A 14,538-nucleotide genomic window follows, 5' to 3' on the forward strand; every position below is an offset into this window, starting at 1 on the left:
TCTGTATTAAAGTGCATATGCTAAATAGTAAGTTTGAGCATTTGTCTCAGGAGCGTCTGTCGGTTTAAAATAAGCCCTGGTGTCTCATGTTGACTCTGGTCTAGAGGCTTAATGTTTTAATACTACATTAGGAACATTGAACCAGTGGTTTGGGTGCAGAATACTTGCAGATACATGTAAAATATGCAAATAGATGGTTTGGTGAATTCATTATATCTAATAAGTGATTATTTTTCATTTGTGAACATGCCAGCAAGAATTCTACTTGTTGTTCTGATGTGTACAGAATTTTATAATGTTTAACACTGAATCACTTAAATGTCTATGAACAATTTCAGGTGGAAGAACTCAGACTCTGTGTCTCTGTAAAAGAACAGCCATGTAAAGAAAAAAACAAAGTAAACATTGTTTTTTACACATTTCTTCTCCTCCCACAGTTTTGTTTCTAAAACTGACTGCGAAATATCTTCAAGAAACCTAAGAAGTCCAGTCGCTTTTCTTTCCAAGGTCCTTAGAAACTGAAGCTACAGTTCACATAGGCTCACCAACATTGGACAACAGAAGAGTGGAAAAATGTTGCCTGGTCTGATGAGTCTCAATTTCTGCCCCAACATTCAAACTGTAGGATCAGAATTTGACATAAATATGAAAGCATGGACTCGTCCTGCTGTATGTTAACGGTTCAGACTACATCACATACTGAAATTAATGACAAAATTAAACATAATGTAGTTATCAGTGAATCGCTGTCGGAAAACCTTGCTCTTTTCACTTAATTAAAAAGCCCAAAGGGAGCACAAGCCAAACTTACAAAGCAGTTAATCTTGAAACTGTGTTTGTTTTTATAAATTTCTATCTGAAAATGACAAAGTAAAAGCAGGTGAATATATTCGGTTAAAGAGAAAAACCCGTAAACGCGACCGATAATAAACCACGTGACTTAAGACCAGCATGAGTCCTGCAGTAATTTCCAGATTAATCTGGATCTTTCCACAGAAGCATTTAGTTTGCATATTTAATTGAGCGGCTCTGTTTTGTCTTTATCCCGATGACGTTATGGGGGGAAAAATGGAAAAGCATGTCATGTGGCAGTTTGTGAAGTCATTTGTGTCGTTTTTCTGTAACGACTGGTGATTCCCACACAACACGTGACCACGCTGTGTCGAAAACGTCAGGGGCCGTTGTCCAGAACCCAGCGCGAGCACAGAGGAGGAGGAGGAGACGGCGAGAGTACATTTCGGCAGTACTTCGGAGTAAACTTACCTCAGGTAAAAAGCTGTAATGGTTTTTAATGAGTATTTTGTGTTTTATTAGTAATTCCCCCCCCCCTTTATTTAACACGTATGGATGATGAGCGCCTTTTTCTTTTTTGTTAGCAATCGTCAGCATCTTGCCTATCGCCAACTGTCAGAGGAATAGAAAGCAGTAAATTCCAAAAACACATGCTGTTATTTAGGGTTATTAGTTAATCATTTTGTACCCAGATACCAAAAGGTCTGTGTAACTGCAATTTGGCTTTAAAAGGAGCTCTCGGTGTCCTCAGCTTGGGGGCGAGGCGTGTGGTCAACGTCCGAAAAACGTAGCTAACCCATATTGGATTCATCATGGCGAGGCTAGCTCGGTGCTGTCGGGTGTCTGTGGCCCACACGCTCGTAGTTTATCCACGCTCCGACATTAATGGTGGTCTCGGCAGCTTGGGCGTAATATTCGTGAATGCCATGTAGTAGATGGTAGCAGTGTCGCATTTATCAGCGCTGGTGAGGCCTGCAGGGGATGCGCCTAAATACAGGTGCAGCATTTAAAAAAAAAAAAAAAGAGAGAGACCGCTCGATGCATGCTTTCGTTTTTGGTTTAGAGTCGCTCACCTCATCTAAACATGTCGCGTTGCTCCACTTTTAGTCCGGATTTCTGTTTGAGTTTAGACTTTCTGACATTTCGGTGTTTTTATCAGTGAGTTTGCGTCGTATTTATGAGTATTTGTGGTGTTTCTCAGTGTGTGACTGAGCAGATATCGCAGTATTCATAGCAGTGGCTTTATTATTTAATCACGAGGATTCAGAAGGTAGAATCCGGACTGAGTCGCATGAAATCGCTATCTTTCTGTGTCATCATAGTTATATATATACTAAATTATGCGTTTAGTATTTACTGGTTGTGCACACCTTGACAAATATTAAGGTGGTTTTTTTGTTTATGTTTTTTGGAAGAAAGAAACTCTGACTCCTGGCTCCCTCCAGCTTAAACCGTGGGGATATACTGCTGTATCCTAGAGTCGCCTTACACGAACCAAGGCTCTTTTGCTAGTTATGTGAATGTATAAACCACTGTTCTTGCACATATATGTAACAGGTGTTGAACAAAATATTTCAGAGGGCTGAGCATGAAAAATACAATGTGAAAAAAGGAGAGGCTACAATAAAAACTATGTTATCCTGATATGGGCGGCTAGATTTGGCCTAGACTTTGAGATATGTGCTCTAAAACTGTGAAACTATGACTGTGTTATATTACTCATGTCCTGTTTCTAACCTCCATGAATAATTCACACACCTTTAAAATATAAAGAAGCGACATCTTCGGTTGTTTTTGTAATTACAAACCTCCAAATAAATTATTGACAGTTTTAGTTGTCAATTCTTCATTTGACAGGGGTATTGATAAAGTACAGAGAAAGACAAAACCATGATCCTGTGATATGTGGAGAAAAATATTGTACAGTTGTAGGTTAACTTGCTTGAATGTTGAATGTAAAAACTTACAGCCGCAAATGGAGAGATGCCAAACTGCGTTTCATTGTTCTGCTAACAGTGACAATAAAGATCTATCTCATCTGTCTTATCTATCTTATCTTATACCTTGATTACTGAATTCTATATGGCTGTAGTGTTTTACTGATGATGATGAAATATTGTAGAGGAGTTGCATTAAACATTTGGAGATGCATAAGATTTGGCCACACAACCAACAGTTCATCTCTCTTGCCAGCACCACCTCCTGAAACTGGCAACCCCGCAGAGAGTGAATATTTGATTTTTAACTCTGAGCTAGTAATAAATAGCTTTCTTGTAGTTGCAGTTTTGCTACAGCACTCTATTGTCTAAGTTACATTAATTTTGTGAGCTTAAAAACTCAGTATCTCATTATTATGTTGTTACAATATTAACTTTCACACGGCAATGAGAGCGTATTACGTCAAATGAGAAAAACGGCTGAAATATGTAACTCTTAATATAGAACTATGAGAACAAAATAAATATCATTATAATGATGTAATTTTTCTACTTTCAGAAGAAACTGAGTAATTTTTTTTTTTTTATGCCACAGTGGCGGCAGTCTGTTGCTATTCTGTGCTAACCTACCTACCTAAAGTGTATCCATCTGCCACAAGGCAAGGTGTCTGCAGGCTTGACAAAGTCAAAGCTGCTGCTGACATGGTATGTCACGATGACAGTATCATACTGCTGCCCTGGCTGGCTGGTAGGAAGCAACTCAGTGTAGGCTTCTCTCAGCCAAGTGGTCCAGTTAGCTGTTTGTTAATAGGACATGAACAGTGTCAGCTGAGGGGTTTGGTTTAAAGCACAGCCGTCTCTGTAGTGGTTTTAAAGCACGTGGGGTCTTTTTATGTTGCAAAACAGGCTTGCAGCAGAGTTACATGAACACCATGTGACTGTGAAACAGCATTTATTTTGATGATATCACTTAGTCATGCTACAGCGACTAAAAGAAAAGCAAAGGGTTCCTGCTCAGCCAGTTACATCTTTGAGTTGAAAACTAACCCAAACTTTAACTGAACAGCTTTTGGGTTTTCTGATTTTAGGAAGTGTTGAACAGTTTTATTGTAGTGTTGTATGCTTTGTTTTTAAATATGTTGGACTTTCAAGTGTAGCACTTCTCATTTGAAGTTGTTGCAGTGCCAGATATTTCACCTCCATACTGGCCCCACTGTTTTGTGCAGCTGTTCCTGTTTTGTCACTTTGTCTTCTTGTGTGGCTCAGGCATGTACGTGATGTTTTGAATGTGGGTTTGTCGATGTATTGTGGTAGCCTAATTGTGTTAACTTGGCTCTCTGTCTAGCCCACTGAGTTCCTCCGTTCAACCTAATTCCACTAGCGATAGCTATCAGCAGAAGCCAGGGATAGCAGCACTGTCTTTATCCACGGCGATGGAGCGTCTGTCCTAAGAGGATTTGAAATCTCTCACGTAATGCTTGTAAAGCTGTACAAACCATGCCACAAACTCACTCTAAAAAAAACCAAAAAACTGTGACTGTACCAACCTCTTTCCCAGACGGTGAAGTGAAACTGTTGTGGTTACTGGTTGCTGAATTGAACTTTTGAACTTGAGGGTTAATGTGTATTTCTGACAATATTGTCGTGTTTTTTGAACTCTGTGTTGTTACTTTGGATTATAGGAGGTAATCCATTCTACATAGCCACAAACAGAGCAGTGCAGATAAATTCAGAATCAAAAACACAGTGTGAAGTCACGGCTGTTAAATGTAACATGAATATAAAAACAGCTGATGTTTTTTGAATTTATGCAACTGGGAAAGATAAGTTTTACCAAAGTTTTATATAGATAATCATTTACATTAAGCTGTTACAAATTAATAGAAAAAGATCCTGAAGTTTTAGCTTTACTCAAGAGAAGCAAGTGAGCAGTCAGCTACGAGGACTTTGAAGCTGCTTTTCTTTGTGAAGTTCAAAATTTTCTCTCATGTTCTCAGTTTTTAATGTTCTCTTTAATGATGGACTTCAAAGCCTAACAAGCTCCCTTTTAAACAAAAAACCCAAAAAAACCCCCCAGAGTAGTTAAAATCAGTAACTGATAAAATGGGGATGTGTATAGCTTTGAAAAGTGTACATGAAGTGTCCGTGAGTTGCACACTCACACTTTTTGTAAACATTGGACGGGGTGGTTATCACATGCTTTGGGTGACTCACGTAATTAGTTAAGGCCTCTTTGGTTATAGTTTCACCAGTGCTACTTTAATTGACTAATATTTCTGTCTATACAAGGGGAGGGTAATCTTTTTATGTAAGCTAACATTGACCACATATTGGATTCTTCAAGAAATCTAACAAAAATATGCTACTGGGTGTATACTGCATCCCTCTTATGCAACCATTGTTGTTCGGGGAGGGATTTGACTCCTCAGATAATGATTGTAATCTGTTATGATCTTAATGCAGACTGTCACTGTGAAGCACTGCCAGCTTGTTTGTCTGCAGTGTCTCACTGCACTGTCCTACTGATGGACAGATAGGGATCATGAGGATGCACACTGGAGTCCGGATGCATTTGCCAGAGTGAAATGGAGCAGTGTTGCATAACACTCACCGTTAATTCGGTGTGCCCTGAAAAGAGAGGAAGGGGAAAGAGTAAACAACTTTTACTAGATTGATCTGGAAATGAATGGATACTTCCATCCACCTCTGTATTTTTTTTTCAGTACTCAGTGTATTTGTACTGTTTACAGTTTTGTACACGTAGTAGGTGTAGTCTAAACACCACAGGCTTCTCTATTATTATAAAGGTAACCTGCAGTCTGCTCCACCATTGCTTCTCATTGTGCATTTTTGTATGCATTTATATTTGGCTGTAAACAGTGAAGAATATGAAACCTACGCAGAAGTGCCTGTGTGCAGTCCTTCAATAAAGTAGCAGCACATAGCCCAACCTTCTACGTGCCAGTAGTATGCTGACTGAAAAGTGAAACTAAAAGTTGAAAAGTGGGCCTGAACAGCCATCATGTAAAAACTAAAACTGTACATATCATCTATTTTCAGTGACTTACTTGGACTGACTTGTATCATTATTTCAATTCTTTTAACTCTTAAGTGTCAGAAAGTAGTGTAAAAACATCTGAACTGATGAGTGTTTAGAGACAGCTTTTTATTCATTTTTAAGGTTGTAGGTTTCAGTCATTGCTGTAATTCTGTGTAGAATTGTAACAGGGCTCCTTCCTGGTTCTAACAGTTTTTGCTGCTTTAAGCTTCTTGTGACAAGCACATTAGTTTATTAAAAAATGTCAGCTAGCTACTACTGCTGGGATGTAATATTTTCACAGTCTGTGCATGCTTATGCTGATGTTAAACACTTGTATTTATAAATACTCTTTTTATTGTCCATTAAATATTCAAATAATGCATTACTTGAATGTCTAAATAAATACATTAACAGTTAATTTGCTACTTAATTTACTAATTAATATTTTATTGCACAATTTAGATATCCATTCATTCATGAAAAGATTTATGTCAATGTGTATGACTCCTGGTCCTCCATAACCCAGTTGTAGCTTTGTAAGAATAGAGCTATAGTCCTAACAGAGGGTGATTTTCTTCTCTTGTATACACAACCACAGTGTCACCCTAAAAATAAACCCGATGCAGTATTTCCAGAAAAGGACATTGTATCTGAAGCTGGCTATCTCCTGCTGTTTACTACATGTGTGGCCGAAGGCAAATGTGGAGGATATCTCATCTTGATTCTCATTGATTGGATGTGTAAAATGGTTTAAGTGATGCAAGGATAAGATCCAATGATGGAAGAAATATTCATTTCTAAGCAGTGGCATTTAAATGTCATGCACTTGATTTAAAAAAAAGGTTTCCTCTCTCTAATCTCCTCTAGAAGCCTCCACTCTCCTTGTTTGCTTAAAGTCAAATTAACAGATTAGAAAGTAATTTATTATGGGGAAGAGAGAACGTTTTCCCAATTTAAGGAGAGGACATGAGGCAAACGTTAACATAATGAATAGCACCCCAGGTGTTCTTTTGAAGTCAGCAATTGACTCAGTGGCTTTTTGGCTCCCTGCCCTTTGAGCAAGTTCTCCTCTGGGGACTTCAGGCCTTATTATGAAACCTGCACAGCACATTTGGAAGATGGCGACTGCTTACCTTGTGCACCTCTCTGCGGAGTAATTTTGTTTTCTGTTGTGGAGCTCTGTGCTTTTAGATGCCTTGTTAGCATTATAGATTACAGATTACAGGATATAAACCTGTTGACCCAAGTTGTGCGGGGAGCCCAGGTGGGAGGAGGGTCACTGCAGTAATGGCCAATATGTCAGGTTGCCTCCTGAAGCAGATTAATAATACATACAGTTACCAAGGCGGCGCCTGCATCCATGGAAACACTTTCAGCACCAGTGTGTGAGCAATGTTTGTACTGTAGTTTCTTTTCCTTTTTCCTCTCACGTCCATGACAGCTTTAAGTAGATATCAGGGTAACCGGTCATTCTTCTGAAAGTTTTCGCTCAGATCGGATTTATTGACAAACATCTGTAGTAGCAAAGATTCATCTCTTCTTTATGTAAAGAATATAAAATAAAAACTCCTTTATTTTACCTACTTCAGATGTCTTGGTAACAATAATACACTATCCCTTTAAGAGTAGTAGTGGGGCTACTCAAACAATGTTAGTGTACTGTCATTATCTGGCTAAATATGTGTATTGTCAAATTGTCTTTCTAGGGTCTGCGGTCTTTGCCACCAACTTGTGTAACATTGTGACATATTCCTGTTTTTGTTCCTCTATGTTGGTTTGTACTTCTGTATACTTAGGACTATCAGACACTCCTCCCCTTATCTTTCTTCACAGAGGAGTGTGTTGCAAGTGTCTTGTCTAGTGTTCAGACAGTAACCTTTGGCCATTTTTTTCCTGACATTAACTCATACTGCACTACAGTGGTTCACACTGAAATACCACAGTCTGAGGTCGTACCCTTTGGTCTCTTCCACCTCTGCTGTGCTTCAGTGGCACAAACAGCCTTAACAGAAGACATGTGCTTGTCACCACACCTATATATAAACTTAGCCTGGCTTTTAATACTGTGATTTTATTTACCTTTATGATTTACAAAGTGCTCTGACAGAGGCAAAGAGTAGATTTAAACAGACTGAAACATTAAATTCAAACAAATGTACAGCTGAAAGAAAAAGAAGTTCACCCTATAGACATGAGGTTACTGAGTGTGCAACACCTGCTTCAAACACCCTTGTGTACTTAGTGGTTGGACCACACCCAGCTCACTTAGAGACCAGCTACACACCTGTGAAGCTGTGAGTGCCTCTTTCACAGTTACAACTAGAGCAGGGCGATATGACCAAAAATATTTATCACGATATACATTTGAAAATTTGCGATAACGATATAACTGACGATATAATTGAGACTAGACAAAATACTTTACAACTCCTCAACTTTATTAGTGCAAAAAACAAAACAAAACATCAATGTATTTTCAATTAAACAAGCAGCTTTTTAAGTGCATTAAAGTTATATAAAAAATTAACTGACTCCTTGCTGACAGTTTAACCAAAAGGCATTTCCAGTGGAAGTTGTCCGACATATCCTCAGCATAACCATGTATAATATCCACAAAACTTAAAAAGAGGTTATACACACACAATACGGTAATATTATGTTGAAGCACAGTACGTATCACTCCGCGAGGCTCCTGCCTACGATAGCTGTAAAGCTCCGACAATCCATCAAGCGGTGCGGCTTCGTAGCTTAGCAAAGTCGTACTGAAACATTTGACAGATTTTCGAGCGCCGTGTACCACATAAAGTCGTTTCGAGGTCAGTAAACACAACCAGAATTCATACATAAGGCACACGGAATTATAAGGGGCACTGTCAATTTTCAGAAAAATCAAAGAATTGATTTTAAGTGTGTTGTATTTTCCAAAAAACACGGTAATAACGACGACCCGCTAGCATGCTCTACCAAAAATAGTGCTTTGTTGTGTATCTGACGGATGAAAGCCAAACCAGTTTCACACCACTGAAGTTGCAGCATTTTTACAAACCAGTTCTGGTTCATCCGTTTCATTCAACAATCCACTTTCGCTCTTCTCATTCTGCGTCGCCGCCATGTGCATATGTAAACAAAGGCACTGCGCATGCGCGTTTTACCCATATTCTATCGCGATATTTCATTTTCTTATCGTTGCCCAACATTACACCGGTATTACTGTGAACAGTATGATATAGCCCAGCCCTAGTTACAACAACATAAAACAGTATGTTTGTAGTATTTACCACTGATGTAACTGTCTCAAGAACCAGGTCTTCATGTGATGGCACCCAGAGGCAGACATTCAGCTGCCTCAATGATGCAAGCTAACACTAATTCTAGGCCTGCTCTTGCTCCGGGTAATGATAAAATAGCTGACTTTTTGCTTGTGAAACAAAACTTGAACATCCTGTTGGTCTGCCTAGTGCCTTTGCCTTTCCCTTTGTTGAATTTGTTTACTCGCCTCTCTCCTTTTAATCAAGCAGATGCGGTGTTTGTGTCTTTGCCAGTTTGGCTGAGATGTTGGTGTTACATTATGTGCTTTTATTCTGTACATATTTGCAAGTAGCTACATTATATTTTTGCTTTTCTGCTTTTCAGAGATTGTTGAAGCAGAGTGAGCTTTTCTCTACATCATGTCCCAGGACAAGAGTAGGTACCCCATAATGGGTGAGACCAACCCACTTCATAATGATGTCTATGGACCCCCTCAGCTAGGGTTCGGTGTGCCCCCCCCAAACTACAGCCAAGCCCCAGGGGGGCCCTACCCACCTGCAGCCGGATATGGGCAGCCCGGATACGGACAGCCTGGCTTTCCCCAGGCAGGCCCAGGCTTCGCTCCCGGTCCCTACCCTCAGATGCCCTATCCACAGGGACCGTACCCTCAGGGGCCATATCAGCAAGGACCTGCACAGCCAGGCTTTCCTGGAGACCCCATGGGTGAGTGGTTATACTAAAGATCATTAGAAAACTAATAGTGTGTCTGTGTAAAGAGCTCTTAATGAGCAATAAGAGTCAAAAAGTCCACAGATCTAAATATTCTCTTCTTGTACTTAGCTAACAAAATGACACATGACAGTCAAAATGTGCTAAAACATCATGCGTTCTTCCCTTTTTAATCCCAAATTATCATGCTCTAATGTTTTCGTAGCACCACCTGTAGGTAGCCCTGGTTATCATGGTGACGGGCCTCCATCTTATTACGACAACGATGAGTTCACCAACTCCGGATTCGAGGACAAGAACATCCGACAAGCCTTCATCAGAAAAGTAGGTTCCTCTGTTTCTACCAGATGAATATAGAACATAACTGACGTGAACACACAATCCAACCAAAACAAAACTAATCAAAGTAATTTAATTCCTCCTTATTTCCAGGTCTTCATGGTTCTCACTGTGCAGCTGCTGATCACTTTCTCCTTCGTTGCTGTCTTCACCTTTGTCGATGAAGCCAAGTTATTTGTGCGTAAGAATACGTGGACGTACTACGTGTCCTACGCAGTCTTCTTCGTGTCTTTGATTGTCCTCAGCTGCTGTGGTGACTTCCGCCGCAAGCACCCCTGGAATTTGGTTGCTCTGGTGAGAACTTTTCCAAACTCCTTCCACTCCTTTAACAGCTTAGACAGTTGTGAAAGGAATGCTATGTATGCATTCCATTCTGCAGCTGTATTTTTGGCTAGCTGCAGACCTTGATTTCTGGAAATGGACTGCTTGCTGCTGAGTTTTTCAAATGTATTTTTAAGACCCATTAAGTAAGTGCCATCATATAGCTGATACTGCCAAAACTGGACATCTCACATCAAATTAATCTAGATGAATTAAACATCAAAACAGGCCAGATGGAAATCACACAAGGTTGTCCTGTTAAGATTTTATAGTAATAATAAGAGGTGACCTATCTCACACACAAAGCTGAATGTTTCTTTGTAAACAGTTTTATAAGTAATTTGTCTGTTTTCTTTCGTACAGTCCATCCTGACGTTGAGTCTCTCCTACATGGTGGGTATGATCGCTAGCTTCTATGACACAGACAGCGTCATCATGGCTGTGGGCATCACCGCGGTGGTCTGTTTCACCGTCGTCCTCTTCTCGCTACAGGTCAGCACGCGCAGACAGCTGCTTCTGTAAATGCGTTTGAGTGTCCATAAAAGCATCCAAACATCATTCTCTTAAGAGATCATTTGTTTGTTTTTGTTCGCACTGTGGTTTTTACCCAGTCAATAACAAGCAAATACTCAGACTGTGTATAGAAGCTCCTTCAGAATTACATTTCTTTAACCGTAGAGTGCCGTGTCTCCCATTTTTAAACGTCTTGCTTTTAATTTTCTTCTGTTCTATTTTCTTTTTCTTTCACAGAGCAAGTATGACTTTACTTCCTGTCGGGGCGTGCTGTTCGTGTGTCTGATAGTGCTGTTGCTCTTCTCCATCCTGTGCATCTTCATCCGCCACAAGATCCTGCACATCGTCTATGCCTCACTGGGAGCGCTACTCTTCACTTGCGTAAGTGCCGCACATATATCTCGCCTTCTATGTACAAAAAAAAAAGAAAAACGAATACTTATGAGTTTGAAGGATTGTTACCCATCCAAGTGGTTTATCTGTCAGCTTTTTGCATTTCTTGACAGTGCCCTGCTAAATGGTGAGAAATATTTGGCTTGCAAGGGTTACAAAGTAAACTTTTACAAAACTGAGGTCACTTTTAAATATACATGACAGTATTAACTAAAGCAAAACGATATACCTTACATTATCATGTTCAGTGTGCAAATGGCAGTTTAAGGCAGCATACACTGATGAGGCATAACATAATGACCATAGACAGGTGAAATGAGTAACACCAACTAACTCTTCATCATGGCACCTGTTATTGGGTGGGATATATTAGGGAACAAGGGAATGTTAATCTCTTCAAAGTTGATGCATTAAAAGCAGGAAAAATCAGCAATTGTAAGGATCTGACCAAGTTTGACAAGGAACAAATTGTGATGGCTAGACAGCTGTTTCACAGCATCTCCAAAGCTGCAGCTCTTGTGGCATGTTCCCGGTGCACAGTGGGCACTGTATTAAAAACAGTCCAATGAAGAAACTGTGTTGATCCAGTGACAGGGTCATTGATGTACATGTGGAACAAAGCTTGGCTCGTGTGGTTCGATCCCACAGACGAGCTACTGTAACTCAAACAGCTGAAAAAGTTGATGCTGGTTCTGACAGAAAGGTGTCAGAATACACAGAGCATCGCAGTTTGTTGCATATAGGGCTGCATCGTGTTTTCTTTGACCTCGTGTGGATGGCCGGGTGCATGTGCGCCACTTACCTGGCAGGTGGAGGCGATGTGATGCCTTGGGCAATGTTCTGCTGAGAGCCCTTGGGTCCTGCCATCGATGTGGATGTTACTTTGACACATAACGCCTTCCTCTGCAATGTTGCAGACCATTGACACCCTCTCATGGAAACGGTATTCCCTGATGGTGGGGGCCTCTTTTGGCACAATAATGTACCCTGCCACAAAACAAAAATGGTTTAGCAAAAGTTTGAAGAGAACAACAACGAGTTTGACTTCACTTCCAAATCGCCCAGATCTCAATCCAATCAAGCATGTGTGGGATGTGAGGCCCCACCTCACAGGATCTGTTGCTAACATCTTGGTGCCAGATATCGCCACACAAAGGGGTTCAATATAATATTAGGCAGATGGTCACAATGCAATGCCTTATCAGTGTATGGTATACAAAGTGTACTAATTCCATCTTTTGTCTGTGCAGTTTTTGGCTGTTGATACTCAGCTTCTCCTGGGAAACAAGAAGCTGGCCCTGAGTCCAGAGGAATACATTTTTGCCGCACTTAACCTCTACACTGACATCATCAACATTTTCCTCTACATCCTGGCAATCGTGGGACGCTCCCGCGAGTGAGGCAGCACCTAGAGGAGAACAGCTGGGAGATGGGGAACGCCTCCCTTTATTTTGAAATGTTGCTAAAATGCCCCTTCTCGTTGACTTCATTACTTTATTTGATCCCCTTTTGTTTCCTCTCCCATCACACAGAGTTCTATTTTTAAGAGGTAGTAGGTGCTGAGGAGATGATGCAGCTGGTCTTGACAGTCAGCTGAGAGGGGCACTATTTATTTAGTGGAATAAAAATATTGCAATTAATGACAGAGCATAATCATCTGTCCTCACCTTTTGACCATTGTGCTTGCTCTAACTGTCCTCTGCTTCTATTAACACAGAAGGCTATGTCTATACCTACACCTCGACTTCTCGTATGGCAGAATTAAACATGCAGGCTCTGCTGCAGAAGTTGAATAGAAAAAGAGCAGGAATGATTATGCCGACACACAGATGAAACCAGCTTTGCCTAAAGAGAAGTTAGTGTTAGAAATGCCATCTTCCTTCGACTGTCTGTTTTCACAAACTTTGTCTCTCCCTTTCAGCCTGCTGGTGTAAAGTAACTCTGCATGGCAAACTGGAAACACAACTAAAGACGTGGTATGGTTATCTACAGCTATAAGAGGAATGCCTCTAGCTTGCTTGTCACAGCTGTAAATAGTTGATGTGTTTTACTGTATATGATGCCAGTATCCCCCCTACCTCTGAAAGATGTGCTGGAGTAATTTATATGGATGTGTCCAGCAACGAGTAAAAGCTGTTTTGAATGGCATAAGAATGAAGCTTGTTGTTGGATGTGTAACATAAATGAACATAAATTATTGTATTATTACAGAATATCTTTTCAAAATGAGGATTTTTCTTTTTTGTTGTTCTAAAACCTGAAATGTTCTCTTAATTTCCCCGTTTATTTAACTTACTCCTTTTTGGGGGGGTCATTAATGTGAATTAAAAATTACTCTTTGTATGGGTTTCTTTGTCATAACTAATATTATTTTTGGTTTTGCAGTTTTTGTCCATGTTTAAAAATTAATGTAGACAGGCACTAGGCTTTAAAGACATGAAACTTTGAACTTGTGGTAGATACTGGGGTTTCTTTGAATTTGGTGCAAGGTTTAGAGGAAACTTGGAGACTGTAACGTCATCACACAATAGCATTTTGAAACCATTACTTACTGACTGCAGTTTTTTTGTTTTTGTTTTTTTAAAGTGAAACTCACAGAATAAATCTTAACGCACTGGAAGCCAAAATACATGCAATGACATTGAAGTTGAATGAAACAATATTTTTATTCTCTAACTTGTTTTGATTTTTTTCACCCCTTGCATGACCCTTTTCTCGTCTGCATGTGTGAAAAATGTACACAGTACAGCTGTTCTTGTTTTGGGGACACATTGGTGTATTGAACCCCAATTAGACTATTTTTAAAATTTCTGTGTTTGTATTCAACTAACATGTCTGTATATAGAGCTCCTTAGTGGTATGTATAGGTAAAGTAAGTTTTGGGCTTTGTAGGTCTGTTCGCATTGTATATTTGCATCAAATCAAACTTGAACTAAACCCCCCTACACAGCTGTTTGGCTTTTCATTAAAATGGATACAGTGATTAACAAGTTTGAGCTCTGTGTGTTGATTTTTGTGTTTCAGTTGTGATAAAATGATCACATAAAGGAAATACAAAATGCTGGGCCTTATTAATAACGCTTCTCTGTTTTAAATAAAAAAAACAAAGCACAGCCAGTGCAGTAGGTTGGCTCTGTGGAAGACTGGTTCTGCCACTAAAGGGAGGAAAATATAAACACCAAATTTGATTTGCCTTTTGGAAGTAAAAACATTTTGTTATATTAA

At 39.8% G+C, this 14,538-nt stretch overlaps 1 protein-coding gene across 1 annotated transcript; it reads left to right on the forward strand.

Annotated features, from left to right (window-relative positions):
* Positions 1–1,070: 1,070 nt before the first annotated feature.
* grinaa (glutamate receptor, ionotropic, N-methyl D-aspartate-associated protein 1a (glutamate binding)) lies at positions 1,071–14,303 on the forward strand. Its single transcript, XM_005917441.3, has 7 exons — positions 1,071–1,268; positions 9,403–9,741; positions 9,953–10,071; positions 10,180–10,380; positions 10,771–10,899; positions 11,158–11,301; positions 12,564–14,303. The coding sequence occupies exons 2-7, from the start codon at positions 9,438–9,440 to the stop codon at positions 12,711–12,713; spliced, it is 1,047 nt and encodes a 348-aa protein (XP_005917503.1). The 5' UTR covers positions 1,071–1,268; positions 9,403–9,437; the 3' UTR covers positions 12,714–14,303.
* The last annotated feature ends 235 nt before the right edge of the window (positions 14,304–14,538 follow it).

Source organism: Haplochromis burtoni, unplaced genomic scaffold (assembly GCF_018398535.1).
Source record: "Haplochromis burtoni strain Fernald_Lab_line unplaced genomic scaffold, NCSU_Asbu1 Contig_25, whole genome shotgun sequence".
Taxonomy (NCBI): Eukaryota; Metazoa; Chordata; class Actinopteri; order Cichliformes; family Cichlidae; genus Haplochromis; species Haplochromis burtoni.

Excerpts from the sequence above, each read along its gene's own strand:
- grinaa (XM_005917441.3), top strand. The coding sequence starts at position 9,438 with ATGTCCCAGGACAAGAGTAGGTACCCCATAATGGGTGAGACCAACCCA. Across the intron at positions 10,072-10,179 it reads GACAAGCCTTCATCAGAAAA|GTCTTCATGGTTCTCACTGT; the intron begins GTAGGTTCCTCT and ends CCTTATTTCCAG. Across the intron at positions 11,302-12,563 it reads GAGCGCTACTCTTCACTTGC|TTTTTGGCTGTTGATACTCA; the intron begins GTAAGTGCCGCA and ends TTGTCTGTGCAG.